This window comes from Ceratotherium simum, chromosome 19 (genome assembly GCF_057802395.1).
Source record: "Ceratotherium simum simum isolate JZ-2026a chromosome 19, ASM5780239v1, whole genome shotgun sequence".
In the NCBI taxonomy this organism is placed as follows: Eukaryota; Metazoa; Chordata; class Mammalia; order Perissodactyla; family Rhinocerotidae; genus Ceratotherium; species Ceratotherium simum.
In genome coordinates this window covers 28,297,107-28,320,706 of record NC_141918.1, presented here as the reverse complement: position 1 = coordinate 28,320,706, position 23,600 = coordinate 28,297,107, and the positions used below count along the sequence as shown (strand labels likewise).

General features: G+C 39.0%; 1 protein-coding gene across 1 annotated transcript in view; it reads left to right on the top strand.

The window, feature by feature from the left end:
• Nucleotides 1-23,600, top strand: part of PREP (prolyl endopeptidase) — a 117,114-nt gene that overhangs the window by 46,198 nt on the left and 47,316 nt on the right. The window contains exons 7-9 of the mRNA XM_004422165.3: nucleotides 3,978-4,083; nucleotides 18,038-18,229; nucleotides 22,216-22,413. Coding sequence (XP_004422222.1) covers nucleotides 3,978-4,083; nucleotides 18,038-18,229; nucleotides 22,216-22,413 — 496 coding nt within the window. The remainder of the gene's footprint in view (nucleotides 1-3,977; nucleotides 4,084-18,037; nucleotides 18,230-22,215; nucleotides 22,414-23,600) is intronic.

Sequence of the window (23,600 nt, the reverse complement as noted above, 5' to 3'; positions counted from 1 at the left end):
AGAGCTGAAATCTAATACCTACAGGTCTAAAAACTTACTGCTAGTAAGTATAACCCTAAGTGTTCCATGCTCAAACACTCTCATTCAGATGACATTTAGCTCGATATCATCACATTGCACTGATACCAGCAATCAGCGTATGTGGACTTGATAAGAGCAGTGCAACAAGTCAATGTGAATGTTATGTTGACAGTTTTACCTCTGCATAGAAGAAAAGAAGTATGTCGCAAAGGCTGCAGGTAGTTCAAAGAAGTATTATTGGAATAAGAAACAGAAACAGTAAAAATATCCTACTATGTAATGAGACAGAAGGAAATATATTAGTTATGTTTTTTATTAAGCATGGGTATTATCTTTTTAAGTAGTCCTGTATTTATTACATTCTTAATTCTTACATCTATATATTTTAAGCATATGCATTAATATACCCTAAAAAATGTAATTATCCCAAAAAGAATTAAGAATAAGTTAAAAAAAATAAAAACATAATGACAATTTTTTGCTTCTGGCCATGACAGTGTAACTGGTACTGGACTAGCTCTCCTGCCATAAATAGCTAGAAAACTTTACAAAATAGACAAAGCAACCTTTTACAGATATTGGTCATCAGGCATCATAGGACTGTGATCTGTGAGAGAGATGATTGTCCTATGATTGCCCCAGCTTTCTGCCTGGAGGTATTTTCTGGACTGGCAGAAGAAGGAGAAGCCCCCAGAATATTGTAATCTCACTGAATTAAGGATCCAAGGATTGGAATTCAGGAAGACAGAAGCCCTCAGATTATTGCAATCTCACTGAATTAAGGATCCAAGGATTGGAATTCAGGAAGACTGAAGCCACTGGAATTTGCAGGCAGAGTACCAAAAGGAGGAACTACCCACTACCCAGAAATCTGCCTTGATGTCCCCTTGCATCTTTGGCTGACTATTAAGTAGTGGATGCATAGGATGAGACTCCATGTTTCACACTAAGAACAACTACCAGGGAGTTGTAAGCTGACAACTACCAGAGGTTTAACAAGTCTGGGAGACTTTCACATTGTAACCAAAGTGGAAAAATCTTGTGAACACCCAGGGTATTCAGCAGAGAATAGCCCAGAGAGGCCATGCCTTAGCAGTAGGACTGTAGACCTTACCCAGCAAAGCTTGAAAACAAGCCTTGAATGGATCAAGCTGATCCACCAACAAATTAAGCCTCAAAACTTTTAAAGGAAGACTCCCCAAATTTTTTTTAATCCAGACAATCAAAATGTTCAGAATCCAATTAAAAAAATTACTAGATGTGTAAAGAAGCAGAAAAATGTGACACAAATCCAGGAGAAAAATTAGTCAAAAGAACAGATCCAGAAATGACAGGTAGTAGAATTAGCAGATGAGGACTTTTTAAAAGCTATTATAAAAATAATTTTTAAAGGATTTTAGAAAATGTTAATGTAATAAACAAAGAAATAGAAAATATAAAAATGAACAAAATATTTTAGAGGTAAAAAATAAACTATCTGAATCAAAAAATTCTCTGCATGGGCTTAACAGCAGTTTAGGTACTATAACAGAAAATATAAGTGAATTTGAAGACAGGACAATTGAAACTAAGCCACAAAGAGAAGAAAAACTAAAACAAAAATGAACACAGTCTCATTGACCCGTGGGACAATACCAAGTGATCTAACATTATGTATTTGAAGTCCTGGGGTAGGGATGAGGGGACACAAAAATATATATGAAGAAAAAGCAGCCAAGAATGTTATGAATTTGATAAAATAGACGAACCCACAGGTCCGAGAAGCTCAACAAATCTCAAGCAGGCTACTACAGCAAAGCCCATTATAATCAATTCACAAACAACCAAAGATAATAAAATCTTAAAAGCAGCCAGATAAGAAAATCCACATTACATATAGGGAGTAAAAAGAAGAAATGACTTCTCATCTGCAGCAGTGCAAGTCAGAAGATGGTGGAAAGACACCTTCTTAAAGAAGCCTACCTTCACTGCCATATTTAAAACTACAGTCCCTTCCCACACATCCTGGCTCCTTACCCAGACCTGTTCATGTTCTCCATGGCACTTATCATTTTATAATATACTATGTAATTCCATGTTTTTGTGTGTCTCCTCCACTAAAATATAACTCCCCCCCAATTTATTCACTAATTTATCTTTAACACCTAGAAAAGTGTGTTGCGCATAATAACTGCTTACCAAATATTTACTGAATGAACAAATGAAAGAATAACTGTTGTTGGTAAGTGTATTAGGGTTCTCCAGAGAAACAACCAACAGGATATGTGTATAAATACAGAGAGAGATTTATTTTAGCTAATGTGATTGTGGAGGCTTGACAAGTCCGAAGTCTGCAGGGTAGGCTAGCAGGCTGGAAACCCAGGGAAGAGTTTCAGTTTGAGTCCAAAGGCCATCTGCTGGCAGAATTCCCTCTTGCTGGGAGAGGTCAGTCTTTTTCTATTAAGGCCTTCAGCTGATTGGGTGAGGCCCATCCACATTATGGAGGATAATCAGCTTTACTCAGAGTCCACCAATTTAAATGTTAATCTCATCCAAAAAAACCTTCACAGAAACATCGAGAATAATGGTTGACCAAATATCTGGGTACTGTGGCCTAGCCAAGATGACACATAAAATTAAACACCACAGTAGGATGGAAAAACAGGAACTCTCACACACTGCTGATATGTAAGAGTATAAGTTGGTACAACCACTTTGGAAAATAATTTGGCAACATCTAATAAAGTTGAATATGTGCATATCCTACCACTGAGCAATTTTACTTCTAGGTATATACCCTGGGAAACACTTATATAAGGCCATATCTAAACACATTCAAGAATTTTTCTAAAGTGTTGCTTGTAGTAGGAACTAAAACCACAAAGGAAGAAAATGGAAATAATCTAAATGTTTATTGGTAGGAAAATAGATCAGTTAATTGTGGTATATTCCTAGACTGGAATACTGTACAGCAGTTAAAACAAATGAAGTAAATATACGTTTATCAACATGAATTGATTTTAAAAATTTTATTGAATGAAAAGAATTAGTTGCAAAAGGGTATATGTAGTTTGATACCACTTATGTCAATTTTGCCAACTCAAAACCGTTTGTTGCATTCGTTTTTTATCAAGATTCTTTTTCTACCTAAGATGCTCCCGTTTAATACTATAAAAGAAATCCACAGAAGCATAGGCCTTTTGTCTCCAATATCTTGTGATAGAGGTGACTAAAGAGATGCATAGAGTTATTCAATAGAAACTTGTTAATGTGGCCAGTGTGAACCACAAATGAACTTTGCATCCATGCCTATTTTGCTTATTGGTACTCATTTAGAATAACTTTTTAAATACATAACCCATGACAAAACTTCCAAGTCAGGAATATTCAAAATATTCAAAATGACAGATTGCATGTATTTTCAGTTAAAGAATAGACTTTAAATTTAAATAAAAATCACATTGAGTCATGACATTCAGTTAGATATACTGATTTTTTTGTGTGTGTGAGGAGAACTAGCCCTGAGCTAACATCTGATGACAGTCCTCCCCTTTTTTCCTTGAGGAAGATTGGCCCTGAGCTAACATCCGTGGCCATCTTCCTCTACTTTATATGGGACGCTGCCACAGCATGGCTTAACATGCGGTGCGTCGGTGCGCACCTGGGATCCAAACCTCCGAACCCCGGGCCACCACAGTGGAGCTTGCGCACTTAACCACTTGCGCCACCGGGCCAGCCCCCTGATATTTTCTACTTAAGTATTTCACTATGTTTTGTTAAAATAAACTGTGATTCAAAGTGAAACAAGTTAAAATTGATATTCATCTTTTTTCCGATAACTTTCTTGTCCAATAATAAGTTTGGAGTAAAGATACTACATTTGAGGTTAACCTTTATTTTTTACTTAATATTTAACAGTGCTGTCGCAAAATATGTATTCTAATCAGCCCCCTGCACTGGTTTTGCTTCCTTCATAGTTGTCTGACGATGGTCGCTATGTCTTATTGTCAATAAGGGAGGGATGTGATCCAGTAAACCGACTCTGGTACTGTGACCTACAGCAGGAATCCAATGGCATCACTGGTAAGTTATCTTTCAAACACATGTAATTATTGTGGAAAGCTCCATTAAAAAGCAATTATTTTGATCTTCTAATTGATTTCCCAAGAAACCTTCGTCCATTCAGCGACATCATCTCAGTTCATTTGACTTTTTCTTTCAGTATTATCCCATCAAATGAAGAAAATTGAATGAAGCTATTTGTTGGCCTTAGCATTTTCTCTGTAGATTGAGGTTAATCATATTTTTTGCTTGGTTATGAGTGAAAATGTCCTGTGAGTATTGCAGATGAAGAGTATTAAGCAGAAGCTGGCCCTTTGGTCTGTAAAGCATTACAATTGTCTAGATGTAATGGTGTAAGCTGTCACAGGTGAGAGAGAGGAGAACAGTGAGAATTTACCACGTTAACAGGTAATCATGAGACAGCTCCTCAGTACTGAGCCACAGGCACAATAACAGCCTGATTTTCCTTCCTGAAGCCTTTTATATCATGATAATAAGCATAGAACCAGCCAGTTACAAATTCTGGAGATGGCTCATTTTAAATGTTGTTTTCTTCCAACATTTATATCATACCACAACCATCATCAAGCATTGAAGCTTTCAACTGCACAATTTACTATGCTGAAAATTCCCAGACGCAAAAACTCTATCAGTGATAAGCCAGCACCCAGATAAGGACACTAAACTAATGATACCATGTTCTGGTTAATGTAAAATAAATATATTTTAGAGATGGTTGACAGATTTTCAAAATCTACAATATTGAGTGCATTCTAATTATTAGGTTACCTCATTGTTAGTATCTTATCTATATTACATTATGATAAGAAAATATATAATTTTTTTTATTATTGATTGAGGACTGCATCATTTTTAAACTTCGCTGAGCAAGATCTGCATCCTAACATTCTTAGATACTACAGAGCACCATTCACACACATAGCAGGATGAAGTCAACAGCTTTTCTTCTTGTGTGAAATATATATCCATTTAATAAAGCTACGTTTTTTCCTGTTAAAAAAAAAAGGTATACCTATTTTGATCTCAAGATCATCCACATCAGTTTTCACATTGTCTAAAAGGAGTAAACCACCACCCCAGAATTGTTTACTTGAGTTGCAAGTCTGGGTCTACATGGAACTGAGCAAACCTCTGAAGATCGAATCTGAAAGAAACAGTCACAGCTATGATTGTGCTGCTATCTTGCACAATATTCCTGTGTGATTCTAAGATGGTGGAAAGAACTTCCCCTTTCTCCAGTTTATTAAAAATTCCAGTTACAGTGCTCTTCCTCCAGACGGTGCTTTCATTTTCTATTTGTTACTTCATTATGTCTTTAAATTATTAGGTAGGCTTGTTATTAAAAGATACAAGTTAACAAATTAAAAAACACAAATTGCTTAATTTACTCCAAGCAGAGAAGAAAATTTCATCCACATATTCATATATAGTATGGATGAAACTTACAAGTGTCAACAGAACTTGAGGAAACCCTCTGTTTTTTTCCTGCTCTTGATCCTTATCTTTTTTTCTTTCACCTTATATACTTTTTACCCCACAGTTTATCATTGCAGCATTAGTGAGGAATTAGAGAAGAGGGTGTGACACCCAGAGAGTGGGATTCAGAAAGGAAGGCAGTGCCGAGGTACACTAGGCCCTCATCAACAAAATTCTGGAGAGTGCAGCCATGAGTGGATATGAAGAAGAAAAAGGGGAAGCATCTAAGAAACCCTAAATGGCTATGATGCGTTCAGATTGGAAGACTATTTACAAAATAAGCCAGCTCCTGGCCTGCCTTCCCAACTTGATCTTTCCCTGAGTTACCTGACTGTTGTCTTCTCTGCTTCCTAGGTGGTTTTTGTGAAGTTTAAAGGAAGAGCCCAGCACAGAGTAATGACTCAGTGAATGTTAGCAATTATTATTTTCCAAATTGTTCCCTTTTTTAATTCCAGAGGAACTTTACTATTATTTTGTCGTGATCTGAACAAAAGTCCAACTATATTTTTGACTAGGACTGTGTGTAAACCTGTAAATTTATTTGAGACTGTATGTCTCAGAGTTATATAGGAACCACATATTTCTTGTTAAAGTTATTTATAGGTATTTTATGTTTGTGGGATATTGATGGTTTGTGAATGTATCTGTCAAGGTTTAACCAGAGAAGCAGAAGCAGTAGGAGATGTATATTAAGAGATTTATTGCAAGGAATTGGCTTACATGATTGTGGGCTGGCTAGGTAAGTCTGAAATCGGTAGGGCAGGCCATCAGGAAGGGCAGGCTGGAACGCCTGGGCACAGGCTGAAGCTGCTGTCCACAGGTGTTCAACCTGCTCATAAGGCTTTTCAACTGATTGAATAGGCCCACCTGGATTATCTCGGATAATCTCCTTTACTTAAGGTCAACTGATTATGGTCTTTAATCATATCTACAGAATACCTTCACAGTAACACCTAGATTAGTGTTTGATTGATTAAATTGGACATCAGCCTAGTCAAGTTGACATGTCAAAGACATCACAGTGAGCTCATGGAAAACCACATGGAGAGGAAGAGAGCAGACAAGCCTTACAATACTAACCTGATTTCATTTTTTAATAAGGTTACTAAACTGACCAATGTTTGGAATTCATTGAGGCATTTAGAAAAGTATATAATATCCTATAAACAAGAAAGCAGAATTTAAAGTGAATAATGGGATAGGTGGATTTGAAGCTGTTGAGTTGTGTACTGATGGATTGAGATCAACTTGGAGAGCCTTCTCCAGTGATAGCTGCTAAATTCTGGATATAGTGCTGGGCCCGTCATCTTTTTTAAATTATTGCTTTACTAGCATTAAATTCGTGGATAATATAAACCTCAGAGTAGTTATTCTTTTGGATAGTGGTCCTGGGATTCTGAAAGCTCTTGACAGTTGCAGTGATTGACCAGTACTAAAAAGATGAAATGGAAATCAGTTTCCAGTTTGGGTTCAAGAGTGGAGAGAGCTAGATTAAACAAGATTAGAGAGATTTGGTTTTTTTTGTTTTTTTTTTTTAATTGATGGCTGGTTCATTATAAGTCAATGATATGATTATGACTGTAAAGAAACAAGTACTGTGTGTGAGTTTAACCCTTGAAGACGTTAAGTAAGTACATTTAGTTTATAACAGGAGAGACATAGCAGATTGATAGTGATCGTTGAAATTTTTTAAATAATTCCTATTAGTTATGATTGGATATATTGGGCCAATAACCCTAAGACTTTCAAATCAGATTTTGATTTTAATCTCAGCTCCACCACTAAATAACTGGTGACCCTGGGAAAGTTATTTTGTCTCTCTTACTATTTCCACGACTGCAAATGGGGAAATAATATCTGCTTCATGCGGAATTGTGAGGAGTAATGAAAATCCATACAAAAGGGCTTAGCAGAGTTCCTGGCATATAGTAGATTCTCAAGTATTCTTTTCTTTTTTTCTTTGTTTCTTGACTGAAAGGAGAATATTTTGAATCACCACACTTTGGTTTTAGGTAGCAAAGTAAAATGGATGGAGGATGCCCTAAAATAACCATTTCTCTGCAGTATCAAAGCTTCTCTAAACACAGATCTTGGTATGGACTTGTTTTCTGCAAGACCAGATTCATAATCAGAAAAGAGTCTTTTCATCGAAGAAGACATAAATAGATGTGCCTTTAGTGGGAGATAGAGGGAAATCATCTAATTCTGCAGGTTGATAATTGAAAATTCAGGGGTTTATATGCCCAGTTGGTGACCGTGACTACCTCCCGGGTATCTTTTTCTTGCTGTTTCCTTACCTGCTTCTCCGTTTTTGTTATCCTTTTAAACAAAGGGGAAGAATAATTAACATTTAACTTAAATGCTCAATGTGCTAGTTAACTATTAAATAGGTTAAACCCGAACAGCTGGTGACTGAAAACTAAATCCACTGTTACGAGATCTTTAATTTCATAGTGCTGAAATTTATAGTGCTGAAATCCTCCTTTTGATAACCTAAAGCCTTTCTGCTATTATTTTAATCTTTTTTACCTGAAAGGCAGGGGGAATTATCAGCATTTTCATATAAATTAATTCTTTGCTTATTAGGGCTCCACTAAATTGCCTGTCTGGAAGACTAAGTAATTCACTTAGGTAGCTCTTGTCTAACTTTCCTGTCATCTTTGTCTGCCAAGCAAACCTGTCCCTGTGCATTTTGAAATGGAAAGCAAAGAAAGTGGCCAAAGGCTATTTAATATCATGGAAAAAGACAGCACGGGGGTGGGGGAACCACATAAATACAGGATGGAAAAAAATTCTTAGCGTCTTAAGAATTAAGGGAGTTCTCTATGAAACTGGATTCCTTGGTTATTTACATTTGTCATGTAAATTTCAATTTCTGTTCTCTGACTTGCTGACCATCTTCCTACTCGCTGCTCTGTGAGCGGAATCTCTCTCCTCTGACCCTTTGCCTCTCTTTGGAGAACCTCATTTCTGCCATTGACATTGCAGTATTTTTACTTCAGAATAATGTGAGCACTTTAGTTACAAACTATGGGCCATAGCCTTCCACAGGAACTGCAGTTGAGTCCGGTGGCTGTTCCTTTGTTTACCTGTCTGAGCAGGTAACTCCCCGACTGGCCTCCTTCACCGCTGTGTAGAAATGGCACTAGGCCTATCATCTGGGCCGTAGAAGTTTTTATAATTTTCCAAGTGTTCAAAACAGCTAAGCAGGTCCCCTCCAAAGATTATTGCACCCACTTCTACGCTGGCTACCAGAGACGCTATCATCTTTCTTTGGGGGAAGAACGATTTGTGTCCCAGAAGTTACCATGCTTCCTCATGCTTTTGCTTGATACCATTCCTTCTACACTTGGCCCCTCTGCTCCTTTCCCCTATTCTGATTGCTTCTTCTCTCCATACAAACGCACGTTGTCTGAGGATTTGTGAGCTGCATGAGATCAGAGACCTTGTCTGTCTTGCTCTCTGTGGAGTCCCCAGCACCTACATCAGTGTCTGACAGATGACAAAGACTCTGTCCTTGACCAAGCCTTAGTCAGGCCACTGAGCCCTCTTCCTGACTGAGCCTCAACCTTGGCTCCTTGCCCCCCATCCTCCTTGCTGGGCCTGCATAGCCCAATTGTAGCAAGAATCCCACTAAGTCAGTTCATAGAGAATCCCCTACCCTTGATATCTGATCACCCTCGATATCTGATCAAATTCCTCATCACACCCTCCCCTAGGTGGTATCTGATTACCTTGACCTGCCTTCACCGGAATCCTATTTGGTCACTTTAGCAAGAATCCCGCTGCCCTGATGTTTCCTCTTAATAATTTTCTATCCATTGACCCCCTCATTCTGCTCATTGGCTGTAAATCCCCGGTTGTCTTCTCTGTTTTGGGAGTTAAGCCCAATCTCTCTCCCTTATTGCAATAGTCTTGACACCAATCACAATAGTCCTGACTAAAGTCTTCTTTACCACTTTAACAAGTGTCAGAATAATTTTTTCTTTAACACAGACTCATAGTAGATGGGCACCAGCTTGTCTTGAATGACTTTACCTGCCCCTTTAGGGATCCTTATGCTCAGGTGGCCCTGCTTTATAAGCCATCCTTTGTCAGAAACTGTTAATTTTCTTGTGAACATTTTGAATCTTTACCTTTCTGGCCTCCTAAATTTTTTAAATTAAATTTTTGTCCCTTGTTAAACTCTGAGAATGATGAATAGCTACAGACCATATTTCTCCAGTCCTGTGTATTATATGAGCAGAAGATTTCTGTTTCTTTTTTTTCTGTGCCTTGTTTAAAATCAAAAGTGAAGTATCAAGCTATCACTTAGGGCACCAGGCTGGCATGACGTTTTATTAGTTCTGCAACAGAAAAGACAGCTGAGTCTTGACTCCTGTGATTCTAATGTGATCCATGCCTGTATATTCATAGAAATTAATCATCCTGAACCTTGCAAGAGAATGATTTGTGTCTGGATTTTCTTAGTTATGCTTTCTGTACTTTTGTAAATCAAGACTGTTTCTTTTGAATTATATATACACTTTGTTTCCTAAGTTTGTTGTAAATAACCCTTTTTGAATATATATAAAGTTGCTTCATATAGACTGAATTTTCACATATTTTCTATGTTATAGTTAAATATCAGGCCTTAGAGCTGTCTCTTTTCTTTCAAATATGTGAACTTTTAAAAATTTCATGAAAACTTAATTTATACCCTAAAAATGTAAGTGATGATTTTCAACATACTTTTATGCATATTTAAATTAGTATGATATATTTCTAAATATTTTTATTGGAAAAGTGGGAAAGACTGCCAACTTTTTTAAAATTTAAATTTGGTTACTTCTGTTGCCTTTACATTATCAACAAATATACGTAAGGTTCAGTCTAAAATGTAGGATTACGTAAATGTTATACTTAGTTATGAAGCAGACAGTATCGGTGCCCTACTTTGTGCCGGGTGCTGTGTTGGGTGATAGAGGTGATGACAGCCCATTGTCCCTGCCCGTCGAGTGCTCCCCACCCGTTGGACAGTAGCCGTGAGATTGCCAGTGCATGGTTCCAGGGCGTATCAGTAGTGCTGTGACCGAGCACACGTGCCCAAGCTCAGAGTTAGGACATCTCTGAGTTTGAAAACTCTAAACTCCCTCCCTCTCCTCTGTTTTCTTTCCCTTGTTCACTTTTCTCTTTGGTTCTTTCATTTTTCTCTAGAAGGTCCGACACTTTGTTCCCTATTTTATAGGGTAATCAGCAGCAAAAGAGACACTGGCTATTTGGCCCTATTTTGAATAAATTTAAAATTATCTCAGAGGTTTTTAAATAGAATCCTTAAGAAGCAATTGTTAGGTGAAAAGAACTATAAATGTCTAAAATCCTTGTTAGTAACGTAACACCCTTCTGCTTCAATGTAGCCATCCTTAAAATGGGCCAGAAGTGGTATTTGCTCATGTCACAGCATTTATGAAGCGTTATGGGGGGAAAGGTGGATGGTGTTGACATACTGATTTTTGTTAGGAAATATCAGCTTATGCTGTACTTTGTCCAGACTTTCACTAACATGTTTCTCTGCTTTTTCCTTTTTTGTGGCAAGTTTGACCATTTTAGATTGATGATGTTTTCAGCACTCACCATGTCCTCATTTTAATGTTATCATGTCATTAATGAAAACTGGCTTTTTCCAACATAAGTAATTAATCTACACTACATGGTAACACATAACGATAAAAGGAAGCTCGGTATTTGTCAGACACTTAAGTTGTTCAGCCATTTCTGGCTAATGCAAGGCAGATGACCTCTTGTTTCTAGGGAGCTGAGAAAATATTGACTCCGTGCTTCATGCCTGGTGGGGCTGGGCATCCTTTTGGGGGTGGAGTGGAAAGGAGAAGATAAACATTTGAGAAGCTTTAAACAAATGAGTTGTCCAAAGTTTAGCAAAGTCATCTGAGCGTTAAAAGGCAGACCAATAGGAGGGCTTCTGTGTGAGGCAGGAAGTTATTAGAAAATAGTATGTGTTTCAGAGTGGGAATGTGAAAAAAAACCCAATAACCATTATAACACCAAAAGACAGTGTAAAAATAAGAAGCAAACGTGTATTTTGAAGTAAAATAAGAAGTAATAGTGATAGATTAATATTTTTACTAATTTTAAAATTAGGGGATTATTAGGGCTTTTTCTGGGAAAATAGCTGTGTGCCGTGAGAGATGGAAATTAGATTTTAAAAGTTCACTGTTGGCCAATTGTGCTATACAGAAGTCACATTTAGCTTATTTTTGGCTTTTGAAGAATCCTGGGATTATTTGGAATAGTAGTAAGTATTGTTTATATAGCATTTTCTGTATGCCAGAGTCTGAGCTATGAATGTAGATATTCCCATTCAGTCTTCTCAACAACCTCTGAGGAACATGTGTTGTTATTCCCAGGAAACTGAGGCTAGTGAGGCCAATTAGCTTTCCTGATGCCATTTAAAGATTCAGATCCAGGTCAGTTGAACTCCCAAGCCAGTGCTCTAACCATCACCATGTGGCCGATGCGATGGAAGGAAGGCATCAGGCCAGGGAAAACAGGAACAGCAGCCTTCTGCTCGCCTCAGTCTCAGAGCATGGTCCATGCTTTGCATATTTAGCGTTGTTACATGAGAAGCGCTTAGTGTTCTGTAAAGTATAAAAGCACTTTTTAGCTCCTATTATTAAAGAGCTTACAAAACATTTTCTATGAAACATAGTTAATACCATTGAATCTCAAAGAAAGCAGTAAAAGTAATGACTTTGCTCTAGGGAAAGCATAAGATGACTTATTTTAAACTAATCTTCACTCAGTAAACAAATCATTCCCCCACTGAGAAGCAGGTTTATAAAAAGTAATTTCAACTTCAATGCAGAGAAGTCTGGACATTGAATTCTGTTGACTTCAGAGTGAATAATTCCACTTACAGACAAAAGGACCTCAGAAAAGGTGGGCACAAAGTGAGGTGGTTCTGGAATTTAGCCACATCTTTCTTTTTTTAAGAAATTTTCCTGTTTTCCATTTAAATCAATAGTGTTCTAATTTGTGAATAGCAAAACTGAATGAGCCCCATTGTTCAACTGAAATGCCATTTCTCTTGAATTATTTCCTGGCGGAAGCCCTGAGGAGCAAGGGTTTCAGGAGAGCAAAAGGATTTCGTGAGCTCTCTTTTTAAACATGCTGCCCTGTGAGGGCCTGTACTTCGAACTGCTTTTCAAATTTTACAGCTGGATTTGTGTAAATCCTGCCACATTTCTAAATCTGAATGAATTTATGACTTATGGTATGTAATGCTTCAGAACTTGGTGACAGATAATGACCACAAACTTTTTTATAGTTTTGGTGTTCATTAGAGCTTGATTATTTAAAATAAGTGTGCCACATCTTCAGGCTCACCTGATTATACAGGGGTACTGAAGGAAATTTCTACCGTGTTTTGCCTTTGGTGGATATTTCAGTGACTTTTTTGTGGGAGGTAGGGTCATAATAAATACCACTGCACTGGCTGTAAGACCTTTTCAGGCAGAAACCATAAGATGGTTACTTTGAGAAATAAAGGTTTCACATCAGGAAATGTTTTGTTGTCAAGGGAACATTTAAGGAATCTGACATTTCCCTGAACCAAGATTCTGTGTCTACAAATGTCATAGTCCAGAAAATTGTGTTTCATCATTCTTATTATAAATAAATGTACCATTCTGACCATTCTGGCAAGTTTTGCATTGCCAGCTAATTTTTTACTTATTCTTCTAAAGAATGGTTTTTAGGTTTTTTTTCTTTTAAAGCATTGTTTTATGTAAGCTAAGATACAGTTACCTTTGAGTGGTCATCTGCTTTTGAGGTTAGCAGTTTGTCACTGGAAAAAAAAAATTGTAACTCAAATGCAGAACTTAACCTTTTATGAAAATTAATGGTAAGGACTTCTGTTTGAGGGAGTTTGGCAGATTATATATTCTGAATAACCTCCCAGTTGAAACAACTGAAATGCTGTAAAAAATCTATAAAGCATCTTTCTAAGTATATTGCTAAGTTGGCAGAAAAAACGAAAAATCATAGACACCAAAGATGAAATGAAAGCAGGAATCCTGGATTGTCCCTAAATGTTTCTGCGGGGCCTTGGAGGCTGAGCTTCTCTCTGTTGGCCACCTAGGGCAAGGGGGATGGAAGATAAGGCCTCTAGTTCTCCATGGCTGAGAGTCTAATGAGTGTAAGGGTGATTGAGAAATAAACCTACCAGTGGTGGAGCTGGGGGATGAGGGGGAGGGAGGGTATAGGAAAGAAACCTACCTGTCTTTACCTTGGCACTAATGAAAGGGAAGGGGAGGCAGGATGTAAATTCTCCTAAAACATGAGAAAGGCTGACCTTCACATGGGAGCAGGTTATCTTGATTGTGCCTATGATGTCCAAAAATCCTCAGCCAAGAATTTAATTTAAAGTGCTCCCAGGTCGGTTGCCTCCCAAGAGAGAAGGAGAAGCCAAATACAAATCTTCTCTGGAAGAGTGCCACTTCAACTCAGGCCTCCAAAAATTCCCACAGATAATATTTCAAAGGAAATTAGTTCACAATCAAAAATCACAAATCAGGGCCCTGCCCAGTGGCGTAGCAGTTAAGTTCGTGCACTCCGCTTCAGCAGCCTGGGGTTCGCAGGTTCAGATCCTGGACGCAGTCCGACACACTGCTTGTCAAGCCATGCTGTGGAGGCATCCCATATGAAGTAGAGGAAGATGGGCACAGATATTAGCCCAGGGCCAATCTTCCTCAGCAAAAAGAGGAAGATTGGCAACAGATGGTAGCTCAGGGCTAATCTTCTCACACACACACACAAAAAAATCACAAATCAGATGAAGAAATTCACCAGCATGAGAAATGGAGCCAGCAGAAACACCAGAGTGGAATTATCAGATTCCTAATGTAAAATAAGTACATTAAATACACTTTTAAAAATAAATGATTGTGATGCTGCTTTTACAAAAAATAAAGAAGAAGCTTGGAAGCATAAGCAAGAAATAAGATACTGTAAAGAATGACCAAACAGATTTGGAAGAGATTAAATGGAACTTCTACAAATAAAGAATATTAATATTAAAATATTCAGTTATTTGGTTAATGAAGAGATTAGACACAGCTGAAGAGAGAATTAATGAAATGGAATATAGATGTAAAGAAATTAGCTAGATGCAGCCTACCAAAAAGTAGAAAGAATATGAGTGGTTAAGAGACATGGAAAAGAGCAAATCGTTCTAGAAATGATAAACTACATAATTGGGACCAACCATTCTGCAGAGGACAGCTGGCCTAAGATATTACCATGAAAATGGTATAGCTGTCTTAATATCAAAGTAGACTTTAAAGTAAAAAGCAATTATTAGAGCTAAAACTTCATAACCGTGAAAGGTTTAATTCAGTTTTATTTAAATATAATAATTCTAACTTTGAGTCAATCTAACAGCATGATTTCAAAATAAAGAAAGCAAAAATTAACAGAACTACAAGTAAAAATAGACAATTTTTACAATCATAGAGAAATATTTTAACAGACCTTTCCTGTGACTGATGGAAAACAATGGCCCCCCAAAAATCAGTAAATATATAGATTTGAACAATATAATTAAAAAATGACTTAGACATATTTAGCATATCACACCCAAAGGCTGCACTATACACATTCTTTTCAGTCACATACAGAAACATTTAAAAATCATTTAAGGAAAAAAAGGTTAAGCCATAGAGCTTTTCTCCATAAATTTTATAAGATTGAAATCATACAGAATATGTTCTTTGAGCACAATAGGATTTAGCCAAAAGTCAATAACAATAACCAGAGGATGAATAATCTCACAAACATAAGTCAAGTGAAAGAAGTCAGACACAAAAGAATACATGGTGTATGGTTTCATTATATATCAAGTTCAAAAATAAGGCTAAATTAGACTATAGTGTTTATGGATACATATTAAGGCAGAAAAAGGACAAAGAAAAATAAGAAAATGATCACCATAAAAGTCAGGATGATGTTTACATTCAGGAGGGAGAGGGGCTTGTTCAGAGCATATAGTGCAAGAAGTTCCTCCCCATTCTGTTATCAAAAATGTATTGACTCTCAGGGGCCGGCCCGGTGGCATAGTGGTTAAGTGTGCATATGCTCTGCTTCACAGTGGCCCGAGGGTTCGCAGGTTCAGATCCAGGGTACGCACCGAGGTACTGCTTGTCAAGCCGTGCTGTGGCAGCGTCCCATATAAAGTAGAGGAAGATGGGCGGAGGTGTTAGCCCAGGGCCAATCTTCCTCGGAAAAAAAGAGGATTGGCATCGGGTGTTAGCTCAGGGCTGATCTTCCTCACAAAAAAAAAATATATATATATATGTGTTGACTCTCTTTACGTGCTTAGTCTTCCAGATGAATTTTAGAATGATATTGTCAAATTCTTTAAAAATCTCATTTGGATTTTTATTGGAATTGTGTTCCTCTGGGATTATTTGCACCTTTGAAATATTGAGTCTTCCCATCTAGGAATATGGTGCTTCCAGTTATTCAGGTTTTGGTTGTTGTTTTTAAGATTCAATTTAACAAAAAGTTCAGAGATTACACATTTCATGTTAACTGCATTTCTAAGTATTTTATTAATTTTGCTTCTATTGTAAATGAGGGCCCCTCCCCCCATATTTTCTAACTGGTTATTGCTAGCATGTGGGAAAACTATAGATTTTTTTAACTGCTTTTTATTAGTTTTAATTTCAATTGTTTATTTCAAAACAATATTAGTGTGTTTTTGTTGTGGGATAGGCATTAGTAGTCATTTTATAATAATTTTCACATTTACTTACTATTCCTCATTTATAGTTAGAAAATGAGGCTTAGCAGGAGATGAAGAGATTGCTTGAGATAACACAACTGAAAAGCCGTGAAGCTGGGCTTTTAATCCAGTTATATCTAACTGAAAAACTCTCTTTCTACCATGGGATTATATTTTCCCTGATAAATTTAATTCAACAACAAATTATATAAAGATATTATGCTGTGGAGATGAATGAGATAATGAATGTAAAATCACCAGGAATATAAATGAACTATGCAAATTAATGTAGCAATTTCACTGTGAAATTGAAGGCAGAAGATTAATTGGAGAATAGCTAAGATCTGGCATTGCCTCTCAGGACTTTAGAAGTCATAGGACTTTTTTGTTTATAAAACTTTCGAGATGTACTCTGAACCTTTATGTCTGATACATCGTGAAGCAGATGTCTTCCCAGTGGTTTTTTTTTTTTTTTAAATATTAGAAGTGGCATTTAGTGAACCATTTAAATGATAATAATAGCACATGTAAGATTTTTTTTTAGTGATAACCGTCTCCAGACTAGTTCTTAGGACTAAAGGACTGGAAGGTGTTTCTCCCTTCACTCAACACCAGTGTTATTTTGCGCCTTTAAGGTCTCGGCCACTCTCTTTAGATGCTGAGTATTAAATAGTGAATAAAAAAAGACAAGTTATAGACAAGCAATTAAGTACATATCTTGAGAGAAATGTTGTGAAGAAATGATCTGGGTGCTGATAAGAGGTGCCTTGCCCTTTGAGAGCGGGCCAGGCAGGGGAAACAGCCTGCACCAAGGCCCTGAAGCGTGTTTTAAGGACCCTAACAAAAGCCCGTGTTGCCAGAGGACTGGAGGGGCATGAGGGGGTAGGGTTGGAAGAAGCTGAGGTTGGCTAAGTGGGCAAGGACTGTGACATGCAGGACCACGGAGACTATGAAAAGGAATTTGGATTTTATTCAAAGAGTAATGGGGAAGTTTCTAGAAAAGGTACCAATATGGACCAATTTAGGATATTAAGACATCATGGTGGCTGCTGTACTGAGAAGAGTGGCAGTGGAAAGACCAGGTGAGAAGCTAATGCTGCAGACCAGGGTGTCCCACCCTCAGCACCGTTGATGTTTTGGGCGGGCTAATTCTTGGTTGGAGGGGCTGTCCTGTGCACTGAAGCACATTTAGCAGCATGTCTGGCCTCTACCCACTAGGTGCTAGTAGTAGCTCTCCTCTCACCTTCCAAGTTGACAACCAAAAATGTCTGCAAGGTATTTCCAAAAGTGCCCTGGGGGCGTGCAATTGTCCCCAGTTGAGAGCCACTGCCGTAGACCAGGAGGGAAATGCGGAAGACTTGGAATGGGGTGATGGCAAGAGAGGTAGAGAGAAGTGCTCAGGTTTGAGACCCTCAGGTAGAAGAGGATTTACCAGATTATGTAAGGTGGGGGGGCTGAGAGGAGAGCTCCCTCTCTCTCCTCCAATGCAAGGCTTTTCAGGAAAAAATTCCTTCACAATTTTTAAAAACCTTAAAATTCACCCATGTTTGTCCTTGCTCTTTATCAAGCCTTAGATCTTCCAAGTATTGTGTCTGCTCTGGGTTTTATAAACAGAAAAGGTCCACCCTCCCCTCCCTGCACACAAACCACACCTTTTTAAACACTAGAGAGGTGACATGGGTGTTTGTCTCTCACCAGGAATCCTGAAGTGGGTGAAACTGATCGACAACTTTGAAGGGGAATATGACTACGTGACCAACGAGGGGACAGTGTTCACCTTCAAGACAAATCGCCATTCTCCCAACTATCGCCTGATCAACATCGACTTCACGGATCCTGAGGAGTCTAAGTGGAAAGTGCTTGTTCCTGAGCACGAGAAGGATGTCTTAGGTAAGATTGCTGCTTGAAAATTGTGCTTTTGTTTTTGCTGAGAACATCAACAAGTTGGTGCATCTCTCGTTCTCTGGTGACCGGTTATAAGGTAAAGAACCTTCAACCTCTTCTCATTAGGAATAAAGTGTCTAAATAGCACAACCAAGTAGTTACTATGTGATATCTTTGTACTTAGTACAATATCATGCATGGTCTTCATAAAAATGGTGAAGGTATGAATCCAGACTTTCAAAGGTAGTTTTTTTTTTATTATCAGTTGTTTTTGTATAGTTATTGTCTGATAATAATCACTAACATTTAATTTTTTAAACCATTCGTATTCAGAATCCTTAGCTTTTAGCTTTTGAATAGCCTTTGGTTATTTGTATTATATCTATTATAGATCTTAGAGTGCAGTCACAGTCCTCTTATTAGAAAGGAAAAGAGACTATTGTCAGATTTAATTGAAATCCTTTGTGATTGCTGTGTGACCTGAGCTACATTAAACTTTTGAGAACCTCACTTCTGTATCAATCATGTTTCAGAATGCCTTTAAGTTCCCTTTTATTCGTTTTCTCTATGATTTTCCAAAAATGATACGCAGCATTATAAATTATTTATTGCCTGAAAGCTCGATTTGATTAGAATAAGACTCGCTAATTTTGCTACAGCTTTTTACACAAAAGGAAAGTCCAGTACCTTCAAGCCAATGAAGAGTTTACTTGTTGGAGGTGAACTTCTGCTGATGGGACGAATGAGGATAAAATCTAGGGCCTTCCCCGAATGCGAAGGTGTAAGATATATAATTAGAAAAAGAATTCCTTTTGAGATCTGCAGAGTGGCCTGGCTCAGATAAAGCAGTCCTCACATGTCTTTTTCAGTGAGTTAAAGCACAGGTATTGGGGTCAGACAGATCCAGGGTCACGTCCTGGAAGAGTAAGGAGCTCTTTCTCCCCTGGCTCAAGGCAGGGTGCTCTGTGCCTGGCGGATATTTAAACCTGGCCTTGCTTAGTGGGTAGAGGGGGAAGGTAGGCGGATGATGACAGCTGACACTCAGGGAGTGCATCCTACGGGGCTCCGAGGGCCCATGTGTCTGCAGTTCCCTTGGCCCTGGAGGAAGCACTGCTCTGGGTGTTTGCTTGAGATTCTCCTCAGCCCCTGGGCATCTGGCCGCACCCTCCACCCTCTTGTGTACTGAGGTCTCCACACCCCTCCAGGCAGTTCTATTGGACGGGACCCAAGACAACCCCCTCTATGCTCTTCCCTGCAAAAGCCACATCTGCAGCCCCCAGGCAGCAGCCCATCCCGGGCTCTTCCCCTAAAGGACTTACTTACCTTGTCCTGCCTTCTAGATGTTCCAGTCACAGTCCCTTTAGCTTCTAGGTTTGGTTTAGGTGCCAGTGCTCTGTCTCTGTAGGGCTGGGGTTCTCCGCAGTGGGGCGGGGGACTCACAGCCTGACAGGGTCTCTTTCCAAGGAAATCTCTTCACCTGTCTCCTCAAAACCTTCCATTGACTCCCTGACCCTCGTTCATAATTGGATGAAGGACCCAGCCATGAGTTGTAGAACAGGTTTTTGGCCATTTCCTTTAACATCTTCATGTGAGGAATCTGGTTTACAGTGACTTCGGTAGCCTGATGGCTTCTGTCCAAGCTGAAACAGAACGTCCGCCCAAGGGTGGTAAGAGGCAGCATGTAGTGAGTGCTTCCTAAGCACCACATGAGTGGACTTCATGTATTGGTGGGTCCAAATGAGACCTTGATGGCATAAGTCTTCATATAGGGTGCCCTGGGCATTGTTCAGGTGCAGGTCAGGTTGGAATAGTGATTCTTGTATAGGGAAGGTCATCAGAGATGTAAATATTTCCCAAGGCATGTGAATTTTCTGCCTTCTAAGGCCAAAACAAGTGGTTTGAACTATGCCTTAAGGTGACATCCCATTTCACTTGTAGATCTAATGAAATGTAAATCGATGCTCAGAGATTTTGGGAGGTGATATATTTTTATACCCTTCCTTCTGAAAAGTTATACGTTCTTTAGACTGGAAAGGGGAAACCTTCAATATTCACTAGAACTCATCAATTCAAAGAGCAGCACAGTTGAATTTGCTATATATCATTAGCACAGAATGCCCTATTGAGAATAAAAGCTAGCGATGAGTCATAAAGTACAGCTATAAAGTCAGAGCTTTTGTTAACGACAGTCTACAAATCACCTTGTCCTTTTCTGATTCACTTTGTCTGTTTTATAATTCTGATGTACCAGTAGTTAACACAGATTGATTATTCTTTGACAGAAATAATTTACTCCAATTTTTCCCCATGCTTTCTTTAAACTGTTAGGGCTCCATGACATATATTGCTTGATGGAGGCACTTTAAAAAAATTGTTCTGGAGAATGAGCAAATTACTTTTAGATGTAAGAGTTCTTTCTATCCTTACTTGAGGAAAAGTTTGCTGTGGTAATCTAAACAACCCAGGGAGGCCCCTGGTGATCCTGAGTTTCCTCTGGCCAATGACTTGCTCGTATTGATGGTTGATCATGTCATAAGAGTGAACTACTAGTTTCTTAGGTTATAAAAATAAGCGGTGTTAAGAACCCCACCACCTCACCTCCCACCATGCAACCCAGAAAAGGCTTGACTTTTCCACGTTTGAGCTGTTACCTGGAGCCCGGTCCTTGCTTCCGTTTGCCACAGCATCTCTCCCTGCAGATGGCCTGTCCTTACCTCAGGCTGACCGTGTCCAAAACGAAATGGATTGTGCTCTGTGCCTGCCCTGCTGTTTTCTCCTTTCCCCATCACCTCGCTCACCTCCACTCTCCCAGCTCTGTCACTGACAGCACCATTACTCAAGTTGCCACCCTGGGAGTTGGGGAGGACTCATTTCTCTACCTTACTCTCCATCTCCCCACAGTCACCAAGTCCTGGTGATTCTTCTTGGGAAATGCCTTTCATTTCTTTTCTTTCCTCTGCAGACGTTATCCCCAGCTTGATTTGATTTGACTGGCTTATTGCAGTAGTGTTCTTCCTGGTCTCTATTCCATCCTTCAGTATCCGTCCATTGTTCTACATCCTTCACTGATGTCATCTTGATCTATGTCACCCTTCTGTCCAAACAGTAGCTCCTCAGTAACAGCTAAGTCAGAACTAAACTCCACTCTGCCTGGCTCAGCGAATCCCCCATCAGACCCCCACCACCATCGCCACCCACCCCCGCACTGAGCAGCTTTTTTCTTCCTGAAAATGGGTCTCTCACTTGTTCTTTTTACCAGTCTCCCTCCCTCCCTCCCTTCCTGCTGTTCGTTCGTATTCCTTTCCTTTCTCCTCATCCCTAGCACTGACCCTCATTCATTGAGTCTCCTGTCTTCCCACCACCTCGTCCCCCGAGAGCTGTCCTGTCCTGACACCACCCCAGGGACACCCCGTCTCCACACTCCTGTACTTGAGACACGGTTCAGCACCTGCTTAAGGGCTGTCACTTGTTTTGGGTCCCCACCAACCACTCCCTTTCCTTTGTTTACATGTTACTGCTTGTATTTCTATAGGATTGTGTCTCAAGGGCAGACGTTGCGCCATCTTCCTGCTTGTCTCTCCAGGGTATCTGGCTCATACCAAGGGCTTAATACATTTTTTGTTGAATAAACAACCCTGACAGATATGGATCATAGTTTGGTTTTTGTTGTTTTCCTCTTTATATCTCCTGCAACATGATATTGGACACAAAATCAGTGGGCAGGGTTATATGTATTACATACATTATCTAGATCGTCAAAATCCCCTGGCCCAAGGTGGAGAATATTTTGTTTCCTCTGGACTTAGAGTGATGATTTATTAAAGAAATATGCCGAAAACTATGAATGATTAAAACCAATTATAAAGTCACTTTGCAAGTCTCATTGCTGCATAGCCCAATGTGTAGCTCAAGAACTATTGTTTGATGAAATAAATATGCTTTTCACTAATTTTCAAGACGACATTAGGTTTTATCTATCCTTATCTTTTCAGAATGGGTAGCTTGCGTCAGGTCCAACTTTCTGGTGTTATGCTACCTCCACGACGTGAAGAACGTTCTGCAGCTTCACGACCTGGCCACTGGTGCTCTCCTCAAGACCTTCCCGCTCGATGTCGGCAGTGTGGTGGGATACAGTGGTCAGAAGAAGGACACCGAGATCTTCTATCAGTTTACTTCCTTTTTATCTCCAGGTGAGAGTCTTTTCACTAATGTTGTTCAATTTAAAAATCGGACTAATATGTGGGTTTCTTTTGGGAAATGGAACTATAATGCTATGTTATTGAAAATCACATATGCTGCATTATAGCCAAAACTACTTCCTGGGAATAAAACAGACGCTCAGAGCAAAGAGAAATGTGCACGCCTAAAACTGTACTCTCATTTATCTTATATCCTGAATGTCTGTCCAGGGGACAGCACCAACTGTTGTTTTAGGTTGATTTAAAAAATTAATATGAACAAGTATAACCTTAGATTCAGGCTTTAGGCTATGTATACCAGGACACACACAGTGCAGATAACTAAAAGCATAAAATAAAAATCTGTAGTCACATCTGACATTAAAAAACTGCTTTGTAGAACAAACCGAGAATAAATTCTGCTTTTGTTAAACTGACTTAAAATATAATTCTAAAAGTATAGTCTTACATCATTTAGAAAAAAAACTTGTTACTTGGGTCTAGTAGAAAAGAAAAATGATGCTTGTAAATTGCGATTTTACATTTCACAGTATGGGTTAATTTTCCCCAAAGTAAACATAGCTCTCTTTTTAACTTTTTTAACTTGGTCACACTCATTTTGCTTTGTTTTGATTTTTTTCCTGCTTCTCCACTTGGCTGCACTGTTTTTGTTATAGCTGAAGCCATAGCACATACTCTGAGTTGTCTGAGGAGCCTGGCTCACTTGGCAGTTTGCAGTTGACCGGGCAGACCCTATCCTAAAGGCAATATGGCTGAAACAATTTCTACACTTTCCTTCTTTGTTTTTTAAGCTCCTCCACAGCCCTTTTTGTCCTTCCCAATTTTGTTGCAGTAGTTTTGTCCTCAGCAAATAAAGCAGACATAGGGGAGAGCCAGGCAGATGTTGAAGTAGCTCCATCCTCCTGGGGTTTAGCCAGATGACAGTGATGCCTCATCTACTTGTTTTTGCACCCCAGAGTCACAGAGCAGGCATCTATAAGGAATCTTATCCTCATGACAGGTGCTGTCAGGGTTATTAAAACCGAAAGAATGATGTTCTGTAGGTAGGTCTGCTGCTATACCTGGAACACCTGGCAAGCTTTCCTTGCCCACACGCCTTTCAGAGGACCTAGGGGGGCTAGGAGAAGTGCCCACGAGGGTGTGGAAACCATGCCCAGGGCCAGGAGTCAGGGACTCAT